The sequence below is a fragment of the Equus asinus genome, chromosome 13 (genome assembly GCF_041296235.1).
Source record: "Equus asinus isolate D_3611 breed Donkey chromosome 13, EquAss-T2T_v2, whole genome shotgun sequence".
NCBI classification, from domain to species: domain Eukaryota; kingdom Metazoa; phylum Chordata; class Mammalia; order Perissodactyla; family Equidae; genus Equus; species Equus asinus.
The window spans coordinates 48,575,294-48,601,238 of NC_091802.1; the positions used below are offsets into that span (position 1 = coordinate 48,575,294).

Below are 25,945 nucleotides of genomic sequence, written 5' to 3' on the forward strand. Positions count from 1 at the left end.
TCTTTTTTGACCTGGGTGTAGTTACATGGGGGGATTCATTTTGTGAAAATTCATTGATCTATATCCTGACGATTTGTGCCCACTTCTGTATGTATGTTACACCTCAAAAAAAAAAAAAAAAAGGAAACGAACAAAGAACTAACCAAGACATACCACGTGAGGCAAGAGAAGACAACTAACGTTTTCCAAGGGCCTGCGATTACGTCCGGTGACCCGCACCACAACTTTATGAGGTGGACAGGAAACTGAAGCACAGTACGATTAGCTGACGGGGCCAGCATTCCAGGAAGGGCTGGGATTTGAATCCATTTTCCAGGCCCCCTCTTTTCTCACTGCGCCCTGCGTGTCACCAGGCTCCAGCCCTCAACAGCAAAAAGCAGGGGCGAGGGTCTGTGGTCTTTCCGCCATCCCTCCTCTAAGCGTGGGGATGGTATTATCTCCTGTCCTCGGTCCTGATCTAAAAGGAATCCAATCTACTTACTCCTTTGCAGATGGAAACGGCCTCCTTGGACAAGGATTTGGGGTAAGAAACGTTGTGCTCCATTATAGACTGAAACAGTTCGTCTTCATCTTCGCCATCAAATGGAGGCTATTCCCGCAAAGAGAGAAAGGGGAAAGATTTAGCAGACTCACTCATTAACGTGGCACCGGAAGATTCAATTCAGCACCAGAGACAGGCTGTGGGGCTTCTAGGCACACCGCAGGCTGCAGAGTCAGCTCACTTAACGTGCGGGTTTATTTGATTATCTTTAATTAGGCTGGCGGCTGTGTATTTTTCATTTTTCCCTCTGTCCCTTTCATTATCTTGCCCTGGGCAACCCAAAGCAATCTTTAGGGAAAATGTTTTTGAGTAATGCTTTTAATGATTTGCAAATAAATTATAATTAATCCATTAGTCTTGTAATTATGTGTTGAAAATCTAATTACGATCAAGTTAGGTTACAGATAGCTTTGTGTTCAGAAGTGGAGGCAGGTGGAGAATGCTAACGCTTTTGGATTCTGAACGTGGGGTGAAGGGGCCATCAGAACATGGGCAAACAGGGCTCCCCAGGTTCAGGAATTCATACCAGGGCCCTTCTGACCCAACAAAGAGCTGCTCTCGTGGGACTGGCCGCCCCTGTGGTGGGCAGTGATGGGAGCGTAGTTTCCACTGGACACCTTCCTGTCCTCTTCTGCAGGGTTCACAATCTCCACATGGAGAGTGGGACATGTAGTGGCACTGGGGGCGGTCATGGCTTTAAGGTCAGGTGGGTCTGCACCAGACTTCTAGCTCTAACCACCTCCTTGCTGGGTACCCACAGGAAAATGACTCACCTCTTTAAGACAGTTTTCCAATTTTTAAAATGGGGTACCTGGGTGAGTCTTTAAAGCACATGATATTTGGTCTTGTACCCAGTAAGTGCCCATGGAGGGTGCTTAGCGGTGTTGGTTCTGTTATAAAGCAGATGAACTGTCTTGGAAGGGGCTGCCAGAATCCTCAGAAGTAACAGGTGAGTCAGGATGTCCTTCAAGCTTTGTCCTCCAGTACATCTTTAATCTTGAGAGGCCTAGTAAACTACCTATCACTCTGGCGGGATGGCACACAGCATAAATGGGTTTATGGGAACTTTCTAACATTCCCCCTTGGCTTAGCTAACCTTGAGCTTAGCATTAGAAAGGCAGACCAGGGGCCAGCCCTGTACAGAGGACCCCCCTATGTTTAATCTTGTATTTTCCTTCTCATGGAACAGAGGACTCACAGTCACTTTGGCCAACAGGGTTAGGGCTCAGATAACGACAGTCTGGCTTATATTTAAATGATATCACGGACCAAAGAGAACTGTGCAGTAGTCAGTAGAATTTCCCTTCTTATCAACATTTCCCTTGAGTAAGAGAGAGCAACTGAACCAAGCAGAGCCCTCCCTCAACCACCCCTCACAACCCACCCCAACCTGCTCATGTGACCCTGAACCCTCGTCCTCCCCGCTAACCGCAGCCCTGAATAGGAGCTGGTTATGGGGTCCGCACACGGAGGCCACACCCACCTGAGAGAAAGATGCCAAGTCTCTAAAGAATGCCACCTTGGGACCAGGGATGGGAGAACGGGGGGTTAGGGGATTGGTGCCACTTACGTTTTTCTTTTTTGTCTAGAAGTATAAATAAATAGGCCTCTTTTCCGGTTGTAAGTGCCTGGTGTAAAGAATGTTTAATTTGGTCCAAGCAGGCAAGCGGGTGAGAATAACAAAAAGCAGCCTGCCTGTGAATGACTCAGAGCGGAGCAGGGGCAGCCTGCGCAGTGAGTTCCCAGCGGCAGAAGTAACATGGCGCCTGGGATCCCACAAGGCAAGTCAGTTGGGGCAGACACCTCATTGGGAGGTGTAGGCTGCAAACGGTCACCTGCGTCAGCAGGGGGATGTGTCACTTCTGCCTACAGAGAGCAGAGCAGGACAGGGTGGGGTGCGGCAGGACTGGTCAGGAGCTCCAGTAGAGGCCAGTCCTACTGTCCGTCCCACCACATCTTCTCTGCCAGACATCATGAACTACTTCTTCTGAACACATGTTCTATGACACCTGCAAAACACCCCACTTTCCCGAATAAGTGACGCACATATGTGGCTGAGGAGGTTTGCATAACTAAAACGAACAGCGTGTTTTCCTTCAGGCTGCGAACTGCACACCTCCAGGGGGCACCACTTACTCTGAATTTGCTATGTGTGCAAGCTCTTCAATGTCATAGTGCCCTGGGTGTGAGCAGGGCACAGCTTCTGCTTCTGGACAACTAAGAGACACCTCACACCATGGCCTCTCAGCGCTGCTGGTCAAGATAAGCTACATAATTTGTGGGTCTCGGTGCAAAATGAAAATGCGGGGCCCCTTATTTAAACATTATTAATAATTTCACGAGGGCAAGAGCAGAGCGCTAAAGCAAACGTGCAGGGCTCTTCTGACCTCGGGCCCCGTGCACCTGCTGGTCGCACACGCATGAAGCTGGCCCAGTGTGATGTACTTTCCTGAGTAATGACAACAGCACCAGAGAGATTCACCCAGCCTCTTGGACGATGCTCACGTACTGGCAGCAGGAAGGCTGCAGGGGCCGAGTCACAGACAACCCGAGCTAAAGGCCTAAGGGACACTTTCTCCAGAGAGAAACTCAAGCCAACCTTCCCCAGGCACCTTTCTCAAGTGAGGCAGCTACAAGATTGGCCTCATTAGGTCCATGCACCTGCAGCCTTTCTTCGCCCTCTAATGTGGAAGACACGAACTGGTTGGGGAACATTCTGTGCAGGGCGCTGGCCTATCACTCCTGCTTAATTGCCTCTCGGCATGGCACCCAGCCTTGCCCAGGTGAGCCTCCCCACGGATGCTAATTCTGGAAATGGATCCTGCGTGTCAGGGATTAGGCCTTATCTACCGTGGGTCCAAGGAAGACTTCTACCAGGAATTCTGCCTGCATCCCCAGGATACCTGGCTCCTGACACACCCGAGAGAGTATTCCATAGAACGTTAATCCTACAGGATCTTCTTGGGTCAAATAGTACCCTATACCTCCTTCTGGAGATCTGCATTAATATTTACATTTTAAAGGCCCTCAGAAATCCTGCAGTGAAGAAGGTTGTCTAACCAAATGTGAATCATTGCAGTCTGGGTTTGGAAGGATCCTCAGAGGCCCCTTAGGCACATGAGTTGCAATAAGATTTCTAAACTGCAACAAAAGCCACAAGACCACATGTCCTGTGGCAAAGCCTCAGGGTTTCACTCTGTGGTCCATGGGGGGGTGGTCCTCAGGATTGGGGCTTCTCCTGTCAGCACATCCCAGGGAGGACACAGGCCTCTCTCCCTAAGCACTGTTAGCGCCCACTGAGTCTATGTTGCCTGACAAAGAAGGACGACCAGCACTTGGGAGAGAGCAGTAGCAGTAACATTGACCTCTCAGGCTCTTTGCTCTGCAGGCATCACTCACTCACTCCCCAAACAGCCTTATGACTTGGTCCTATCAGTCCCATTGTACAGGTGAGGTCGTTGAGGCTCTGTTAAGTGCTTTGGCCAGGGTTATAGAGCTGGGCTGCTGAAGGACCAGGATTCAAGGCCAACATCCCGACTTGGGAGCTCAGACTCCCAGCCATTCTGACAACGCCGCCTCCCCACATCTGCCCAGATCGTCAGACGGGGAGGGAGGACCCCGGTGCTGCTGCTGGTAGGGCTGAGTGGGAGGTGCTCGGCTGCTGGTGCACCCAGCACGTAAAGAGGACTCGACCATGGGCAAAGGTCATTTCGGTAAACTTTAAAAGGCTGATTCATATCCTGCACAACAGGTAGTGGGGAGTTCTGATAATAAAGAGGGGGCAGTCGCCGTGGTCTGAGATGTTTCAGGTCATTGTGTAAAGCGTGGTTGTCTCTAGACTAGAGAGACCTGGCATGATGTCCCGGCTCTAATTTGCATTCTCTCTTGCTCAGGGCTGATGTCTACTGTGGTACCCACGCTGACGGAGCAGCTGCCATCTTGGTCTTGCTGCGGCAGAACTGGAACAGGAGCTCTGGGGTGCCTTGCTTCAGCACTTAAGTGCTCCACCCTGGAGCACGTCCGCTCAGATCTCACCGGTCAGAACTAGCTGCGCACGCCACCCAACCATGAGTGAGCCGGGAGGTGCGATCCCACCATGTGCCAGAAGGGAGCAAGACCCGAGATACCCGGTGAACCGCAGTAACCACCATCACATTTGGAAAAGCTCCCTGGAGCCCTATTTTAAATTAAAATTACGTATTCTTTGGGGGAGGGAAAGCCCATGAGAGTAGCATCCACATTCCCTTTATCTAAACACAAAAAATTGCTCTTATTTTTCTGTGGACTCCTAGGCTTTCCATATTATTTTCAAATTATGACGCATAGTTTGGAGGTCTTTGTTTTTCACGGACTGTTGCAAACACATTTTCTCTGTGGCCACCCGGGTACGGCGTCGTCAGTGACTCATTTGTCCGTGGGCACATTTACAATTGCTCCCAGGGCTGTATTCTAACAACTAATGACTACAAACATCTCTGTGCATCTCAATTTTTTCTTCTCTGAATTACTTCCTAAGAATAACTTCCCAGGTGCGGCATTATGCAGCCAAAGGATGTGCACGTTGTTAGGTCTCCAGGTCACCCTGGGAGCATTCTTACAGGTGACTTTGCTCTCAGGCCTTGGTGGGGAAGGCAGGTCAATGGTGAAAAGTTATAATTACATTCATTTTCCTTCCCAGGAATGCCAGCTACGGAGCCTGGGGACTACAGGGGGTGACGTGTTGCTGAGGTACTTAGTACATAACACTTTTGAATTGCTTCCCTCTCCTCTTTCCCCCATTGCCATGATTATTTTTAAATTTCTACAGATCTGGACTCAGTGTTTCAAGCTAAGCTATCTGTGAACCAAAATCTTGGCCTGGTGTACAAATTTTCAGAACCGGGGGTGCCCTCCTTAACAATATGTAATTTGTGAATTTTAAACAGACGAATGAGGGGTGATGGTTCACACTTTCCAAAATGATGACTAAATCACTAGGAAGTGGTCTTTGGGGGGGCTGCCATGTTTATTTGCAGGGGACCAGCAGCGGGAGGTGGGAGAGCCAAGGACAATTCAGACTGAGGTTCTGGGATAAAGTACCCAATGGCGATTCATTAGGAGTGAAGACAAAGCACAAATAACCCTGGCAGAGGGGAGGGCCGGTCCCTTTATGACGAACACCCGTGAACACTTTGAGCTGCAATACGTCGTTAGAGAGCTGGGTAAATACTATTTATCCCCGAGAGTAATCATATTTGTCAAGCAATCCAGGCACTGAAGACAGACTCAGGCTGTTTATGCTTAACTACCCCCTTGGTTGCTGACAATAAATAAGGTAAATGCGCAGAAAATTGCAATAAGCTATTTTTTTCTGCTCGTCTTCAGCCTTCTGTGAATAAAGAGGATACATTAAGACCACAACCCCATCAGCAACTTTATAATTTATCTTACTTTTCTTTCTTTTTTTTTTCCTGCTTTATCTCCTCAAACCCCGCCCCCCCCACCCCCCCTACACAGTTGTATATCTTAGTTGCTGGTCCTTCTAGTTGTGGGATGTAATCTTACTTTTCAATAACAGCATCTAGTCCCTCTGTGGGGTCTCGGAAGCTCCTGCAGCTTTGCGGGCCGTGGGTACTATGTGCAGGGCCTTCATTATCCTTTCTGGACTGAGTCACAGCCCAGGGATATGTTCAGATTTGCACTGAGGAGTCAGAGAAACACCACGAAGGGGAGCTGATGAGAATCCTGTGCTTGCGACAGGCACAGTGCAGATTCAGAGGGCAACGGCTGCTATCTGTGCTTACCAATGTGCCCGAACGTGGGACGTTGTTAAGGGCCATTTTTTGAGTATCACCATTCTCAACAGAGATTATGAAAATTTCAAGGGATCATATGAGGCAGGCTAATTGACTCTCAGAAGCAGGATGGGAAAGAATGGAAATGTGCCAGAATCTTTACGGAACCACTGGGTTTGGGGAGGGCCCTGCGCACAGTCACTCAGTTGGGTGCATAAAGAAGGTAAATCTTCAAGTCAGGGGCCTCCAGGCCAGCCTGCAAAGAAGACCTTCTCATTTTGCAAATGAGGTAGGACTTCAGAATGCACTTCAAAGGGGCCTTCCCTGCAGAAGTGCAGCGTTTCCTGAGCTCTCCCCTAGTGAATGAAGTCCCAGGAAGGCTTGGGGAGGAAGGAAGATGGAGGGGGAGGAGGGGGCTGGCGCAGTCCGGGGGTGGGGGCGGCCTTGCCTCAGGCCTGGGTTCTGAAATTCTAGTCTCCTGCTGGCCACTAAGAGTCAGCTCATTTTCTCTCTTGTCAAGTGCCTTTGGAAACAGATCCTGGCTATTTCCACCCAACCAATTTCGTTTGTTGGCATATGCAAATGCGACTCTTAATGAAAGCAGGGTTTGTTTTCTGGATTTGAGAATCAGGACATTCAAGTGGGATCAAGGAGGGGACTCAGCTTTTTTGCCTTCACAAGCTGCATGGCTTCCAGGGGGCCGACAATTCAGTCAAATCTTATCGTCAAAATTCTAAAGAGCGGAAATGAACTTAAGGAGCAGGCAGGCAGGCAATTCACTGACAACCGTTCTATATAACTCGTTTTTTTGTGTTTACAAACTGAAGTTTTTAGCCTAAGAAGAACGTTTTATTGGGAGAAAAAAGCCTAAATAAATAATAAACAGATCATTTAAAAAATATCAATAAAGTCTTAGCATCATTGAGAAATGATGACCACATGTAGGCCAGTACTTTCTATCTTTTAACATCTAAATGACTAGTATCTAAAAGATATAAGACACAATGAGAGAGATACAAAGATGACATCATCCCACCCCACCCCAGAGGGAAAGCCAATGGTCTTGCAATGATCTCCACGCCCACATGACCTGGTGCTCCCCCTTCCTCTCTGACCTCAGGCCTCCCATCTCCTCTCTAGCCCACTCTGCTCCAGCTACACTGGCGGCTTCCTCTCCATTTCTTAAACATAGCCACACACTCCAACCCCAGGGCCTTTGCATTTGCTGTTCCTTGTGCCTAGAATGCTCTTGCCCCCGATATGCACATGAATATCACCTCACTTCCTTCTGGTCTTAACTCTATCTCTACCTGAGGCCCTCCCTGGCTATCCTAGCTAAAATTTCAACCTTCTCCCAATACTACATCTTCTTTTCCTGCTTTGTTACTTTTCTTCTTTGCTTATCACTATTATATATTTTCCTTATTTAACTTGTCTATTGTCTCTCTCTTTCTCTAGACTGTAAGCTGCATAAAGGTAAGGAGCTTTGTTTTGTTCATGGCTCTCACCACACACATAGTAAGCATTCAATAAGTATGTGTTGAATGAATAAATGACTGAGTCAATGGATGTAACATGTCAGAAAGGGTGACTTTTTTCCCAGGAACAAAGATTCAAAAATTTCTTTGGGGGTAGCTCTGCTGCTCAACATGGGCATTTCTTTCCACTCTCTCTTACTAAGGCTTCTGGCTATGGAGGGTCAAGCGCCCTGGCACCAAGAGCTGAGTGCTGGGAATTATTAAAAACTGCCTGCAACAGAATTGTTTTTAGGTATAACGGCAGAGATCCGGCAGATGCTCACCAAATAAGCTTCCCTTGCCCAGCTCATAGGTACACTATACTTCCCAGCCCTCTGTGTCTCAGGGGGGCCAGGTGCAGGGGAATGTGGGCAGGAGAGATGCATGCCACCTCTAGGCCTGGCCCCTGAAACATTCTGTGCAACTGTCCTCCTGCTCTCTCTTCACTGGCTGCTGGAGTAAGGAGGATTCAGTGGAGGAGTCTGCCGGCCTAAAAGATGGTGGAGCCAATGGATGGGAGAAGTCTGGGCCCCTGAATGACCACGTGGGCCAGTGTTCTCCCTCTCTCTCACCCCAAGGACTGTGCCAAGGGTGTGAAATAAGCCTGTGCTGTATCCGAAGCCTCTGGGATTCTGGAGATGCTCGTTAAAGCAGCCGGTGTGACTTACCCTGATAATATAGATACTAAGGCCATTAGATTAGAAAGTGCCATGTTAGGCAGTAATGCACTTGGTTATCAGATATATGTCACATTCTTAAGAGAAACCTAATTTGCCTTTTCTTAACTAGAAGTTCAGCCTCGCTGGACTTCTGTGAAAATTACAATGAATTGCCAAGGATGAGATAAGGGGAGGTGGGGAAAAGCTATTAAAACACTTCAAGTTTGTCTCCTTCCTTTAATAATTATACTGATTATACACATGGGCAGCAGCTGGGGTAATTTTTGCAGACAAGCTTATAGGGAACCAGAACCCAACCCTGGTTGTGAGATACTTAAAACTCACAGAGGCCACTGTCATCAACATGCAGGAGACTTTTGTGTATAAAGTGAAAGTCACATTGTCTACACTCCAGGTTGTAGCTTTCAATTTGGGGTTTTTATGACTAGAAGATAATTTCTGTGCACACTGAACATAATCCACTCTCAAGGGGGGATTTCTCCCTGTTTCTGGGTCAGGGAAGTCAGACCAGCATCAGCTTTACCATGCTGCCAGCTCCTGCTGTCACGGCCCAAACAGAGCTGAAGTATTCACATTATCCAGCAATAAACCAGCATGAAAATGCAGTGAAACATACCTGCCCTGCCAGCATTTCATACAATAGGACGCCATAGGCCCACCAGTCCACGGATTTTCCATATGGCTGATAAGCGATTATCTGTGTGAAAACAAATACATCAATTACACTTAGTGGTCAATCAAATAGCCTGTGTTAGATGAGACAAGTCAAGTATGTAGGCATTTACACACTCAGGTCATGCAAACGTGCAATGACAGTATCTGTCTGATTTCCACACCAAGGAAAGAGGGCCCTTCAAATCAGACACACCGAGAACTATCACCCCATGATTTACCGCCCAAAACCTGTTTGGGAACTCCTCTTCTGAATCCACTTGGAGATGCCACAGTGCTGTTTGAGGTAGATTTCATTATCCTCATTGGTGAAAAAGTTTGGACACTAAGGTAGATTTTAATTTTTGGAAAAAGCCAGAGGTCATTCAGAGCAAGGGTCTGATAAATAAGATCAAATTATGTAAGAGGGTTTTACTAAAAGTAATAAGGATGACAACGACAACGATGATGATGAAGTTAATGAAGAGGAAGAAGGAGGAGGAATGACTAAAGTAAAAATCCTAGTTTTCTTGTGTTACACACACACGTGCAATGATGTCTGTTAATGACTGAAGTTTTAAAACGTGTTGAAAGAGACATAAAATATAACAATCAAATGTAACCTCTGGACCTTGTCTGAATCTTGATTCAAACCAACTGTTAAAAAAAATTTGGAAAATTTAAATATGGTTTTGATATTAGATGATACTGAGGGATTACTGTTAATATTGTTAGGTGGGATAAATGGTATGGTGATTGGTTAAAAAGTGTCCTTTTCAGTTAGAGGTGAGCGTAATTTATGAGTGAAACGTATAAGAGACGAAGTATCTGTGAGTGAAGCGACATGATATGTCAGATTTATTTTAAATACTTTAGTTAAATAGATGAAGGAAGAACAGACGAAATGAGCTGGGAAGACGTAGGCGCCGTTGAAGCTGGGTGACGGGCCCACAGGGATCCATCCCTCTATTCTTCCCCCTACTTGGTGTCCGTCAGAAGTACTAGACTAACTCTACAACCTCCCCTTGTGGAAGGGAGTAATGCTGCTCTGAATTCACACGTGTGGCGTGGCTTATTAGAATACTGGCATGGGTAGGCTATGCACCGAATGCACACAGTCCCCAGACCTGGGTCACGCCCCAGGATTTGAGGTGAAGACACCTTAACAGGTACGCAGCTCAACCATTCTGCCACTTGGCATACAAATTTGACTTTGAAATGTTCTAGGATATTTTTAATATCCCACTATGTCTAAGTAAATGTTCTGGAACGTAAGCAAACTGCCTGCATGTCTGCCCATCTCCGTCTCTTTAACGTAGCACTCATATTTGTTCCTGCAGAAGAAATCCAGGCTCCCAGGGCTTGCCTCCGTGTGGGCAGCAGCAAGGGGTTGCACGCCTGGATCTGGCAGCTTTATGGCTTGTCAAGGAGATGATAATCAAAGGAACCTACAAGGAGGCCTTAATTTCTTTTTAAAACGACATTTGTTCTTTTCTGCAGACTTGGAAAATACATGCACAAAAACCTACCAAAGTGGGTCTCTAATTTATAACCTGATGATGTGAAATGATGCGTGTCATTCTAGTTCCAAGACAGAAAAGATTTGGATCAACGCCTGTCTACCAAGTAGAAGAAGAACAGAAATTCTCTTTGGGAGAGTAAGAGTACCCTTGCTGAGCACCTGCTATACATCAGATGCTCTACACGCATTTTGTATAATCTGAAGAGGCAGAAGGTATTATTATTCCCATTTTATAGGTGAGAATACTGAGGTGCAAAAAGCTCAAGAGACTTGCCTGAAGCCAATCTGTCAATAAGTGGTGGTCTGAATACTGACATATTTGTTTTAAAAATGCAATTTACGGCTTTCAGATTTATGTAATCATTCATACTGAGACTAATAAAATATTAAACAAAGGGCTTTGAGAAGTATTTTGAAGAGACTTGAAATCATCATTTCCATTGTTGCCATTATATTTCAAAAGTACTTGAATAAAACTTGCTCTTGTAACTATATTAACACCAGTCCCTGCGATCTCTTTTTACTAAGCAGGGTTTTAGTGAGCTTGCTTCTACCACGGGCAGAGCTGAGGCACCACGCTGCTGTGTGAATGACCAGGCTGAGGAGTGGCGGGGCTGAACCTCACACTTTATTTCACATCTTATATTCTACAAATATCCGAGCAGTCTTCCCAAGCAGACCCCTCTACTTGGGTGGTGAAAAATGCCACCCGAGTTTGGGAAGCTGCCAGAAGTCAAGGGTGTGGAAACCCTGTTTCTGGTCAGAACTATTTCACAAATCCTAAAAGCCATGGCCACCTGAGTTTTTGTGTTCTTTTCTGACTCCATATCAACTTTGGTCCAACTTGCTTTTCATTTTCTATTTCTACAGCATTAAACTCTTATGGCTCCTGCTGATAACACCCTCTTTCTCCTCCAAGGCTTACAAAAGCGGAACGCCAAATGTCAACAGCTCACTCTTCTTGGCGATGGCGTTTGTCAGTCCCTAGAGCCTGCCAGCTCAGCCACTGGGCCAGGATTACAAAGTCACTGAACACTGCAGTGCCTGCAATTGCAATAATAGGATGGGATCTAGAATTTAGCTGCAGCATTTCCTTCTGGAGAAGCCACAATCTGTCACCCCTGGCTTGTGCACTAGAAGAAGTGAGAAGGTCTGAAGATCTCAGTAACAGGGTACAGGGGTGCAACCTTACCATCGCAAATTCATTTTTACAATGAAGCCTGTTTTCCTCTCAACGATCAACTGCTACTAAGAAAACCTTGAATTATCCAAAATCTCACTGCAAAAGGGAAAAAGTATTATAGAGCCCCATTTGAAGACAAACATCCAGATACACATGATTTAGGATGCTGGTTGCACTGTCCCTTGTGAGCTGTCTAGCACTGTCCAGTACTGTAGCCACTAGCCACATGTGGCTACTGGGCATTTGAAATGTGGCTAGTGCAAACTGACATGCGCTCTGGGTGTAAAATACACATCAGATTCTGGAGACTTAGTACCAAAAACTGCAAAGTATCTCATTAATAATTTTTTATTTTGGATACATTGGGTTAACTAAAATATATTAAAATTAATTTCACCTGTTTCTTTTTTGACTTTTAAAAACATGGCTGCTAAATGTTTTTGGCTTGCATTTTATCTCTATTGGACCGCGCTGGTCTAGACATTTCTCACTGGCTCCTACAGTCCTTTCTGGTCCCCTGGGTCTTATTGGCCCAGGCAGCCAGCTTTGGGCTGAGGACCAGGCTCAGAGACCACAGAATGGATGGCGAGGCTCTCTCATCTCTCTCTCCAATGGGCACAGGAGCAGGTGTCCCTGGCACTTGTGTGCCAATCGAGGCCTACAGCCAAGCCCAGGGGCTGCCTGACATCCTGAAGCCCCAGGAAAGGGGCCGAGCTGGCAATTTGGTTTCCCACAGCAGAGAAACTCACAAAAGGAGAGGCAGACTTGGCAAGAAGGGCTCCGAGTTGGCGGATCTCCCTCCGGCACATGGGAGGTTGAACTTGAGCTTTAAAGACAGACCTCCAACAGGGCCACTGCCATTCAGTTTTACTGCTATTTGTTATTATGATCATTATTATTACACTTACATGAGCCAGATTGCTTGTGGGGGGAATGTCAGGATGTTACAAATGGCTGCCTGTCTTGCAAAAGTGAGATATGAATGAGCTTTCTCCCAGCCTGGGCACAGGACCAGGAATGAAAAGGGCTTCTCATCTTCTACCAGGTCAAAGGCCCACAGCTGCTGGAAGGATGTTGCTCTAAGGCCACTCACCCATCCACCCTCTGCCAGGGCTACACCCTTGCAGGCTTCACAAAGAGGATGTGGCTTCAGAAGCTCTCTGGGAGAAACTGGGGGCAGCACGGTAAGGTTTGAGATGCTACCGGCAAAAGCAATTCTGTACCCGACACCACCGTCAGCAAAGTCACACATGCCAGGCTCTTTAGCTCTGTCAGCCCACGTAGCCCTCACCAGACTCTTACAAGGCAGGAGCATCCCATGTCAAAGATGAGGAAACGAGGTACAGAGGGGTCAAGCAGCTTGTCTGAGGTTACACTGCTAGGCAGTGGCAAAGCTGGGATTGGAACCCTGGTGGTCTGGCCTTGGCATGCACATTTTTGACCATTTTTCTATGCTGAAAGCTCATCAGCTCTTGACCTGGTGTGGTACCCTAGGCAGCTCTGGTGGGAACTGGCCCAGTTAAGGTGACTCTTGCCAAGAGGGGTTCCAATGTGCAACAGGATTGAAACAGCCAAGATGCCCACTTCACTCAGGAACTTGGGTCTGAAGGCTCTGTCCAGAAGGACCCATGAGACTATAACATGCGTGCGAGGAGACGCACTCTCCCACTCCTGGTTGCACCTTCACTGAACTCCACTCTTCATTTTCACATCTTAGCTACTCGCCAAACCCCCAGAGCCCACTTTAACATAAATGGCCTGACTGTAGAAGGCTCTTTCCAGGCTGTGATGACAAAATAACCCTGGCCTTTACGCATAAAACATGCTCAAGTCCTTCTACTGTCTCAGGGAAACAAAGAACATCTCTTCCTCTCATCAAAGATAAAAATATCTTGGGGCCGGCCTGGTGGCGTAGTGGTTCAGTTTGCATACTCTGCTTTGGTGGCCCAGGGTTCGTGGGTTCGGATCCTGGGCGTGCACTTACATGCTGCTCATCAAGCCATGCTGAGATGGCGTCCCACATACAGAATAGAAGAAAATGGGCACAGATGTTAGCTCAGCAACAATCTTCCTCAGCAAAAAGAGGAAGATTGGCAACACATGTTAGCTCAGGGCCAGTCTTCCTTACCAAAAAAAATAATAATAAAAATAAAAACAATAAAAATATTTTATTTTAATGGAAAAAATAGTTTTGAAAAATGTCATAAATTCCCAAGGACAGAACTTGCGACACAAGAGGCATTCTTCATGGACATGGTTGAAAACACTGACATGTCAAAAGAGTACCATTTGGGAAGAAAGAAGATGAGCTGGGGTGTTTTCTTGTTCTGTTCTGATGACTGGGAGCCTGAGTTCACTGAGCGTCTCCTCCACTCCCTCCTCTGGGGCCCACAACTCCAGGGCTACGCGGCTCCTGGAGCCTTTGCCACGGTAGACTGAGACTGCTTATCTGGCCCCACTCAACCCCAGCTCTTCCCCAGCAGGGGCTGGGCCACCCTCCTGCGCCTCCAGCATCAGGACCACGCCCAGCGTGGCAGACACGCCGTAAGGCCGCCTTGGAGAAATGAGGATCTGACCCAAGCCCGCTCTGCAGACATCACTGACCCCTTAAGAGCAAACACAACACAGCTTGTAGGACTGTTGGACTGCTATGGCTGGAGGGGCTCAGGGGAGATTTAGAAAAGTGGCTTCAGGGTTCTGAAGAGGAAAGTGAGGCTCAGAGTAGCTAAGTGGCTTGCTTGAAGGTCACTGGGCTGGTTAGCGGCACGGTCTCCTGCCTGTAGCCTCTTCCTGCCAGCACCAGGCTTAACTAGAGCGCCATACACAGGAAGCCCCATGGGGGGCTAAGGAGAGGTGCATCCAACTCTCAGCCAAGAAGCCTCGCAATCAAATCCCTTTCGGGCATCACCTCCAAGCCCAGAACACCAAGATCCGCCTTATGGAAAGAACACTGTGGTGAGAAGCTCTGAACCTGACTGCCAGAGACAGCTCAGGCTTGAAGGAGCTGTGTGATCTTGGGCAAGTTGCTTAGCCTCTGTGAGCTTCTGCTTCCTCAGATGTGATACTGAAATTCCAGCACCGCCCCCCCCCCGGCAAGTACGTGGTAGGGGATTTAATGGCATTACGTACAGTAAAACGTGCTTATTGCAGGTGAGTTGGATAGACTATCTCCTAACATACTGCCTGACATCAGAAAGAAGAACTGGCCCCGAGGCAAGGCAGGCAGGTGAAAGCGATTCAGGGTAATAAACTAACCTGGCTCACAGGAGGACACGGGACATTTGGGATGAGAGATGATATGAATAATATGCATGAAAAGCTCTGAAGTGATTGTTGGCACCTGGGCATTCTCAGTCAACGGTGAACCTCCCATTCATTCTTTCAGCAAATATTAGCTTACTATGTGCTGGACAGTGATTTAGGCATGGGACACAGAAACGAACACAACAGATGTAAAAATCCCCCTCAGGCAATTAAATTAATTTTTACCAGCAAAACTTCAGGTTTCTCTTTTTTCACGGTATTAACACACCTTACCTGCTTTCTCCTTCCCTCACTCCCACTGTTTATGGCTAACTGTACATTTCTCTGGGCCGGGCACTCTGCTAGGCACAGGGATTCTGAATCTAACTAGGCAGACAGACACGAAGATGGATACATACACTAAAACGTGGTCTCTCCCATCACGGATCTTAGTCCATCACATGAGAAATGTCTGTAGTATTTGTCATCTTTCACAAAAGGCATTTATATAAATAAGTATCAAGAAAATGACAAGATGAAAATGGAAAGTCTGGAGTCCAAACTACGTATTTTCTGTTTAGACAAAAATTGTGGCTCTATCTAGGACTGGAGAGAACAGGAAATGACTTCTTGCATGGCAGTAAAAGTGCTTTACAATCTATTCATAGTAACCACCTCTCCTACCCCCCGGGTTGTTCCATTTTTACTAAGAATGGAAAGCAAGCAGCAGGACAACCGAAGTGCTCCCCCAAAAGGTCAGAAGAAGATTGACTGGTACAAAAATGGTTTGTAATGATTAACACTGGCTTTAAATAACAAACAATACAAAAGAAAAAAAAGACAGGAAGAAAGGAAGCAGAGGAGGAGGGAGGAAGGGAATGGAAAAGCTAAGCTCAGAGCCTGCTGATTGCAGACCCTGTTCCCAGTTCCACCGCAGACTCTCATTTAGAAGGGAAAGGCCACACAGGCCATATATATATTTTTTTTTGTTTTAATTAATTTTTTTTTTTTTAAAGAGAAGTTTTAGGTTCACAGCAAGATTGAGTGGAGAGCACAGAGTTCCCACATGCCTCCTGTCCCCATATGTTCAACCTCCCCGTGATGGACATCCCTCATCAAAGTGGCACATTAGTACAATCCACGAACATACACTGACACATCATTGTCACCCAAAGTCCACAGCTGACATGAGGTCCACTCTTGGGATTGCACATTCTATGAGTTTGGACAAACGTATCATGACATGTACCCACACTGTAGTATTGTACAGAATGGTTTCACTGGCCTTGAAGTTCTCTATGCCCTCTCTGGTCATCCCTTCCTCCCCCCACCCCTGGCAACCGTTAATCTTTTTTACTGTTTCCATAGTTTTGCCTCTTCCAGAATGTCCTATAGTTGGAATCATACAGTATGCAGCCTTTTCAGATTGACTTCTTTCCCTTAGTAATATGCACTAGAATTTCCTTCATGTCTTTTCATGACTTGATAGTTCACGTCCATTCAGTGCTGAATCATATTCCACTGTCTGGATGGACCACAGTTTATTGTCCACTCATCTACTGCAGGACATCTTGGTTGCTTCCAAGTTTTGGCAATTACAAGTAAAGCTGCCATAAACATCTGTGTGCAGTCTTTGTGGGGACATAAATTTTCAGATCATCTGGGTAAATACTTAGGAGCACGACTGCTAGACTGTACAATAAGGACTATATTTAGCTTTGTAAGAAACCACTAAATTGTCTTCCAAAGTGGCTGTACTAATTCTGAAGGAGCCACAAGTAAAATTCTGAATAAGTGCCAGCCTTTTGATCTGGAAGAAAGACACTCCCTGTACCTGGTGTTTCTCTGATTCTGGGACGTGCACTAGGGGCTTGTGGGATGTGATTTTCCATGGTCCTCAATGAGGCATTAATAACAGCGGTTACGCGGTGGTCAGCATTCCCACTACAAGTCTGTGCAATTCTTCCGAGTAATCTCGAATCCCTCACTGGGGCTCATCTCCCTCTAATGCCTCTGTAGCCTTTGCTAGTCATGAAAGAAATCAGGGAGGTGACAGTGAAATGACTGGGGTGGGGAAAACACCATCCCAATCGACTTGGGTCACCCAGCGTCTTCCACCCAAGGCCCAACTAACTTCTATAATTTCCTGTTACATTAAAGAAATCAAACACCTCTTCAGAGTCTCTCTCTTCTCCCAACCTGATATTTTCAAGAACCTCCTTAACAGCAAGATCCACTAAGAAGATAATACTAACAATAGCAGAGGTCAGACTTTAACCCAAGCTATCCCTGAGTGCAGTCCTTCAGCTGCACCGTGCTGGGCGCTACTCCTAGCTACCACTAGGGAAGTTGAGGCCTGGCAAGCTTGGGTGTGTTGACGCACAGCAGGGATGTGACAGAGTCAGGGTTCAACCTGGCTCTTGCTTCCTTCTCTCGTGGTGCCCTCTCTGTGAGCAGGAGCTGGGAATGGGACAAGGACATCTGAGATATGGCCTCTGACCTCTGAGACCTTTAGGCATTCTCCTTCCTGTTCTGCTTGATAAGAGAAACGACGATGTTGACTGTGAATATATAATACACATCCTGGTTTACAACATAATTTACTTGCCCTAAAGCCAGGACTCCACACCGGCCTTGGGACGGCCCGTCTCTAACATTTGGGGGGTGGGGGAGGACGCTGGGGTGAGAGTAGCAGAGGCCCACATACCATATGTCTAAATACAGGAGGTACAAACGAGCTAAGTATTAAACACAGTATGTTTTCTCCTACCCTCCTGACAAACGTACCTTCTGTGTCAGTCTGCTCAGGCTGCCATGACGGAATGACACACAGTGAGTGACTTAAACAACAGACAGTTACTTCTCACAGTCCTGGAGGCTGGCAGTCCAAGATCAAGGTGCTGGCAGGGTGGGTTTTGGGTGCGGCCTCTCTTCTTGGCTGCAGACAGTGGCCCTTCTCAATGTGTCCTCACCTGGCCTTTCCTCTGGGAGGGTGGGTTCCTGGTGTCTCTTCACCTTCTTATAAGGACACCAGTCCTTTCAGATTAGAGCCACACCCTAATGACCTCAGTTAATCTTAAGTACCTCCTTAAGGGCCCTATCTCTACGTACATTCACACTGGGGTTAGGGCTTCAACATATGGATCAGGGGGACATAATGTTACAGGCCAGGGTAACAGGAAGCCAGTCCATAATACTTCCCAACAACCTGGAAGGCCAGGTTTGACTGTAGAATTCATGGGCCCCTTAGATTCCACTCCAGTATGTGGAGACCTGGCTCACTCCACTTCTCTTCCCAGTCCCTCTTCGTCACATCTATGAAGACCCCTGTGCACTTCGGCCTGCATGTCCAAACTCTGTCCCACTGTCCCCTCAAACAGCCACCCACTGACCTCTCCATCGGACACAGGAGTGCATATACCAGCAAGGTGGTGTCCCTCGGAAGAATGGACCATGGGAGGAAGCCCACATAGGTCCTGGAAGGGAATTCTCAGGTGCCAGGTAGGCATGCCCCTTTGGACCTGCAGACCCCTAACCCTATAGGGAGAGCTAAGGCTGGAGAAGAGCCCCCTATAGTAGTGGGCAGCAAACCACAGCCTGCAGGCCACATCCAGTCTGCCTCCTGTCGGTGCACAGCCTGTGAGCTAAGCACAGTCCTAAAATTTTTAAACGTAAAATGAAAAATGTAAAAAAGACTATCAGATTTTGGCAGGAACAGTTGCTCAATATTGCCTCTTGGCAAAATCTAAAATTTAGATTAAGGCAAAGCTTAAAATATTTACTCTCTAGCCCTTAGCAGAATCAGCTGGCTGATCCCAGCTCGAAAGCACAGGGCAGGGGCCCCCTTGCCTGGGTGCTCAGCGCCGTGGAGACTTCCCGCTTCTGGGTGCTGTGTTAAGGATCCTTCCTAGGCCAAGAGAGAGCTCTAAACCAGCTGGGGTGGAGCGGTGTCTCCAAGGATGGCTGCAGCGCCCCCTCCTGTCCTGCATGCCCCTTGCAGTGTGACACTGCCACTCCTCCCACCAAGATGTTGCATTTATGTGGCCTCCTCTAGAATCTGGGCTGGCTCTGGGATTTGCTTTGACCTGCAGAATGTCGTGGAAATGACACAGTCAAGTTCCAGGTGCAGCTTAAGGGTCCTTGTGGCTTCCGTTTTTGCCCTTCTGGGAGCTCGCCACCACATCACGTCAAGCAGCTCTGGATAAAACACTGAATGATGAGAGCCAGCATGGACAGACAGACCACATAGAGGAGAACCCATGGGGCCTTGGCCAAGAGACAACAGCCTGAGGTCATCTTGGATCCTCTGGCACCAGCAGAGACACGTAACCAAGACTCCCAGCAGCAGGAAGGAGCCAGCCCTGCGCATCCTGACTCAGAATCAGAGGATTAACATGGTTGTTGTTTTAAGCCATTAGGTCTTGGGGTGGCCACAAAGCAACAGATAATCAAGACAACCGCTAAATAACGGACAAAGACCTCTGAGGCAGGCTAAGCTCATTACGGACAAAACCCAACCTTCAAAGTTGTACTTGGGGGAAGGTACTATGATTATCCCCATTTTACAGATGTTACCCCAAGTTCTTACATGACCAGAACTCTAGCCAGAGTTCACTATGCCATGATGAAGACAAAGCCACCTGAAATCAAACAGGAAGTCTTTCTTTCATGGGGGGATGTTAGGTCTGCATGGGGCTGAAATGCAGTAGAGCTGAAATAACCCAGAATCAAATGCACGGTCATTGGCCCTTGAGTCTCTCCTCAAGGAGTTCTCAAACTCAGTCACTGCAGCCCCTGTCACTGGTCCCTCCTGGGGGAGCAGGTCGGGTGGCTGGTCCAAGGGAAAAGCAGGGCAGGAGGCCAGCCCGGCAGCCACCTTCGGGATCTTCTCTCAGGCCTTCTCTGCTGAACAGGGAGCTGTTCCAAAGGTTAACTGTGTGTCCAAACAAAATAAATCTTGTGCAGTAAAGGAATGAACTGAGAATTAGGACTAAATTTTGCGCCCGTAAGAGCTTTATGAGCTGGAATGAAAGATTTTCCAGAACTGGGAGGTTTCACAGTCTAGTGGGGCTCTGTAGATGTGCTTGGTAACAGAGCAATAAGCCATGTGCTGAGGGAGGAAACAGGCCACTGACGGTACGAGGGCAAGAGGCCTGCTCTTTGTGGTGGGTGGCCCAGCATCCCGGCCCTGCCATCTGCTATCTATGAGCCTTGGATGGGTCACCTCTCCTCTCCATGGCTCCTTTTCTTTGTCTGTAAAATAGAGATAATGCCACTTACCTCAGAGGACTATTGTAGTAAAATAGATAAGCGATATAAGTGCATGCTACATACTAGGAAATGAGCAAATGTCGGCAATCTCTCTCAAGATACCCACCCCCACCTCCCCACGGCCCAGGCAATTTTGCAAAGTAAAAGATGAAATAGAATTCAGAAATCTCAGACCCATTTGCACAGCATTTAGACAAATCCTTAAATAAAGGGTCAATTAATCCAGCCATGGAATACTGGGAGTAAAATCTTATCAGAGCATTATTGGAGCTCTAAAAGTCAGCCACGGGCCTGTGAGAGCACCTCATTTGTACTCAGGGAGGGAAGCTTTCTCTAGATAGCAGCTGAGCCAATGCCTGCAGGCCCTGCCTCTCAGGACAATGGCCACTGCAGGGAGAGAAGCTGGTCAGCCCTGCGTTCAGAGCCCAGGTCTACCTTGAGTTGGGGCTGTGGGAAAAATTAAGGAATCTCTTTGCATTTTGGGTTCATTGTCTGGAAAACAGAGCCAATAGCTCCAACTTTGCAGAGCTGACTTAAAGATTAAACAAAGTCAATGAGGCGCTCCCCCCTGGGTCTGGTACACAGCAGGCATTCACGACGGGGCAGCTGGTCATCTGTGGAGGAACAACTGCAAGGAAAGGTCAGGAGGAAGGTCTGGACCACAGTGGTTTCCTGGACCAGAATATTGCAGAGAGTGCGAAATGCTCCAGAGAACAGGGCTACGCTGATGAAACTCTGAGACCAGGAGAGTTATGAGATGGTTAAAGAGCCACGGGCAGAAGATAAAATGCATGAAACAGTACAACCAACATAATTCCTAGAAAAGATCTGAGGAGAGCTACACAATTTAAGGAAGAACCCAAAGGAAAGCCCAGCCCTGGCTCTTTAAATATTTCTTGGGGGGAAATCGGCTGTTTCATTTTCTCTTCCAATGCTGGGGCCATCAGACCGTGACCTTACAGAGAGTGAAATTGGCCTTTGATAGAAAGAAAGCCGCCTTCGGTTTATCATTCTCTTTCTTTAATCAAGTGCTTTCTTTGCTCTGCCCGCACGGGGTTGGGGTGGGGCCTGAGGTTCAGAAGCGCTGATCTTGGAGGAGCTACTGCTGGTGTGGACAGGCTTCTCTCTATCTCATTTTCCCCTTTCTTCTCAGTGTGGCAAGTGCTAATTTACTGCCTGACTGCCTGGCTGTGTGCATCACATGAGTTATTTTCTCATTTAACTTTTAGATGCTCCTTTATTCTCTATCCCTCTGTATAATCCTTTCCACAAAGGCCAGGAAAAGTCTCCGGAGATGTCAACATTCTAGCACTCTGGGCTGCCTGGGGGACCTGGGCTGATGTCCCATCAAGCTTCAGACACTTAGGCCCCCCACACATTGGCTCTCTTCAGTGGATAAGGGGAGGCACGTGGCTGCACCGCATGCCATCAGCCTCACCCCAGTGGCAGCCTTGGAAACCACCCTTCCAATACCTGCCTCCAGAGTTCCCCACCTCTCAGTTCCAGAGCCTGCAGCTCTGTTCTATCGCTGCGTCTCCTCCGACACAGTCACACCTAGGAATGCAGCCCAGCGCACCCATAAATCTCAAATACTATCTGTCTTCCCGGGCACCATTCCAGACTCGGTGTGGAGGCTCACCAGTAAACCAAAGACACAGATGCTGCCGAGGGAGCTTTATGGGAGAGACAGACATGAAATCGATAAACACGAGTCCCTGACGCGGTCCATCAGAGGGTGACGAGTACCACAGAAGGACAGCAGGGACAGGGGGTCAGAAGAGTTGGGTAGGGGCCAGAGGTTTGCAGTTTTAAACGGGGTCACCAGGAAAGGCAACCTCCCTGAGGCGACACCTAAGCTGAGGCTTCAGGGAGGTGAAGGAGGGAGCCACGCTGACACCTGGGGGAAGGACATCCCGGTAGAGGGAATGAGCAGGGCAAGGGCCCCGAGGACGACAGAGAGGATGGAGCCAGTCTGGCAAGTGTGATGAGCAGTAAAGAAGCCAGGGCAGCTGGTCTAGAGAGATCCGGGAAGAGGGCAAAGTGGGAGACCGCGTAACAAAGGGTCTCAGGTCACTGCGAAGACCTCTGCTTCCACAAGATGCCTAATTCAGAAATGAACCCCCTGCCCCCTGACCCAGCCCTGCTGGCAATGTCCGGCCTTTCTACCTCATCTGTCCCTGCCTCCCACCCCAGACTGCACATATTCTCTCTACTCTTTAGAAGAGCCCTTCAATACTCCTATTCGGACACTCGGCCCCCTTCCTGCCTCGCCCACCTATTCCCATGCCCTGCTCAGTCACTTTCAGGAGACTCTTTCAAGCATCTGGCCTCACCTGGATAGGCCCCCGCCCTGGGCAATCCCTGTTGCCCCTGCCCCAGACCAAAACACAGTGGTGTTTTGCTGGAGAGAGTTACTGAGTGTGGGTCACCGGCTGTACAACAATCCAGCTTTCCTGACTCAGCGGATCAGCCTCTCTTCTCTGTCATCACACCTACCCGCAAACCAGCATCCTGCCCCGAGGTCCACATCCCACCCTTCCTGACCACAGCCTCTGAAGGTGCAGGCCAATCAATAAGGATGATTTCAGGTTTCCTGCCACCCTGACTTCACCCTCCTGCACCTGAGCAGGAAGGCTCTCCTTGCCTCCTGCATCTCTATTCCCGTTTCCTCTGGCATGTGGAATCTTCCCTCTCTCTCCTCTCTTTCCCTCTGGGCTAGAAATACACTCAAGTTTCTGCAGGTTAAACAATGCTTCCTTTACCTTGCCTTCCCTGGGAGTGACTGTCCACCTTCTCTCCTTCCGTTTACCACAGGTTCCCCCAAAGACGGGGTTCCCATCTGGCTGCTGCTGCTCACGCTCAACTCCATGCCAGTGCCATCCAGCTTCCTCCTCACTGTCACTGACGCTGCTCTCAGGGATCACTGGTTCCTTGTGGCCAGACCCTCCGCACCCCGACCCCCGTCTCCGTGACCTCTGCAGTCCTTGGACATCTCTGAGTTCATGAACACTGAACCAAAGACTCTATAGCTGCTCAGTTCCTCTACCTCTCTGGACACCCCTTGGTCTTCTCTTTTTCCTCCCATCCCTAGTATGTGGCTCCCCCGAAATGTGACCCTTGACCCCCTCCAGAAAAGAAGTCACGGCTGATGGCCCATTAGTTGCATCTCACCTGTATACATTTCTTTTACTATACGTTAGAGCCAACTTTGAACACTTAGGCAAATTTTACACAAAAATGCAGACTTTCGGCTGCTATCTTGGGCAATACTGGGCTGGCATTCTCATAGGGCTGGAAGGAGAAGCCAGGACCCCCTGGGATTAGTCTCTAGCTCTCTGAACTCATCCAGCCCCCAACACGCACAGCAGTTCGCACATCTGCTTACAGCCAGCTGGCTGCGGGGGCGGCAGGGCATCTGCAAATTTCTTCCCTAGTGATTTCAGCCATGTTGGAGGTGCCATCTGTTACTGCCCACAAGAACACTGTCTTGTCCACGTCTCTAAACCCACATCTCTCCTGGGCTGCAGTGGCTCATTTCTAACTGCCTCCAGCTCCAGGTCCTCCTCGCAGGTCCCCTCAGGACTCCTCATTCCCCTCCTGCCCAGGCACTTAATAGGCACTCGATGCACATGTGACTGACTGATGCCATGGGCGAGAGAGGGGCTTAAGGGCTGCTGGTTCTCCCTTGGCTTCTAAGGGATCTGTCCAGACTAACGCTAACGCTAGAATACAACCCTGAGTTACTGACTGCTTTAGAGATGAAAAAGTCTGATCATGACTCGGACCCCTGATTCCAGCTCAGGTGAATGGATGTCCATCTTCTCCTAAAAGACGTCAAAGAAAAGATGGTCTATAATATCTCAGTGCTCATTTTTAGCTGTTCTTTCACTCAGCGAGCTTTCTCATATGTCTGGAGAATGGTGCAATACATGCAAAAAATATCTGGGCTCTGAGATCGGAATGTCTCGGGTCCAAGTCCCACCTCTGCCTGTTACCAGCTGTGTGACCTGGGGCAGGTCACTTGACTTCTGCTCATGTATAAACTGAGACAAACCAGAAAATGTGCTCAGGGGTCTTGGTACAGAGTAGACAGTCACTACCATCATGGGTGACATCCTTTGCTTGAGGTCTAACGTGCCCCCTGCATAGCAAGGCTTCAAGGAAGGGTTCCGCATGGCACATTTTCCAAAAGCTTCGCTCCCACTGCAGCAGGAGGCGCTCAGAGGTACACCAGCCAGAAGTGAACACTCCCCTGCTGCCTTGTTTTCTTCCAGGAAAGAATGGGCGATGCTAGTAATCAGTGTGACTCTTGGCTGCCAGGAGACACAACTTGAGACTGGATCTTGCAGGCCCCAAATAACTAACTTTCAGAGGGGGGATTAAATCCAGAGGAAGCTTTTGTTTGGCCCTCTCAAAGACTCTCATTGATTCTAAGAATTCTTTCCATGTCAAATCAAAGAGTACCCTGGATGCCAGCTTCAGGAATTATCTTCTGATTAGCGCCCTTTCCCGGGTGTCCATCTCAACCCCAAAATCGTATCTGTTGGTGACATTTTCCGCCTGAGCTCCTCTTCACTGGTTAAGGAGATGCTACAGTATTAATCCATTTCAAGGTTTCTGAACAAACAGCCATAAGTATTTAAGCCTCCGTTTTGCCTATTAGGGAAAATGCCATCCAAGATAATTACTTGGCCTCTGCCTGACAGGCAGATTTACACAGAGGATGGGACTATTTTAACCTTTGAGAATATTCAGAAACTTTGAACCCAGATGGTCTTTCTCTATATTGCAATTATTCGTACAGCCCAACATGCCAAATGCCTAGACCCTTGTGAGGCAAACGCTGGCAGAAGGTGAAACAACCTCGAGTTATTGCTGATTGAGTTCTCAAACTGGCGTGGCTTATTTCTCAGTGGAAGTCCACTGGAATCTAAACATAGCTCTTGGTGCTGGCTTGCTTGCTTGAGTGTCATCTCCTCCAAACTGTAGGTACTTTGAGGGCAGGGCTCCTGTCGAAGACGCTTTTGCGTCCCGGTGGCACTATGCTTGCACAGTAAGCATGCAGGACGCTCTCTGAACGCATGTATCACTCAGGGTTTGAGCGGTAGTTTAGTGTAGTGGGCGGTTCAAGGGTTTGGAGAAGGCCTGAGCCCGGGGCTGAAGCCTGATTCTGGCATTTCTTAGTAATATGGACTTAGTCCATCAGTCACCCTTCAGCCTCCTCATCTGAAACACGGGCCCGATGTTACATTCCTCATTTTTTTTTTTTTTTGAGGAAGATTAGTCCTGAGCTAACTACTGCCAGTCCTCCTCTTTTTGCTGAGGAAGCCTGGCCCTGAGCTAACATCCGTGCCCATCTTCCTCTACTTTATATGTGGGATGCCTACCACAGCATGGCTTTTTGCCAAGCGGTGCCATGTCCGTACCCGGGATCCGAACCAGCGAACCCCTGGCCACCGAGAAGCTGAATGTGTGAACTTAACTGCTGTGACACCGGGCCGGCCCCCGACATGCAGTTTGTTACGAGGACAGAGGGAAAGTGTGTAAGGGGCCTGGCACGTAG

The 25,945-nt window shown here is 48.1% G+C and overlaps 1 protein-coding gene across 3 annotated transcripts in view; it reads right to left on the reverse strand.

Moving 5' to 3' along the window:
• The window catches only part of PRKCA (protein kinase C alpha), a 405,570-nt gene that overhangs the window by 19,963 nt on the left and 359,662 nt on the right, over positions 1-25,945 (reverse strand). For all 3 annotated transcript variants that reach the window (XM_044746178.2, XM_014848021.3, XM_070483469.1), the window contains 2 exons: positions 9,129-9,209; positions 482-589 (listed from right to left, as the gene is read on the reverse strand). In XM_044746178.2, the coding sequence (XP_044602113.1) occupies positions 482-589; positions 9,129-9,209 (189 nt within the window). The remainder of the gene's footprint in view (positions 1-481; positions 590-9,128; positions 9,210-25,945) is intronic.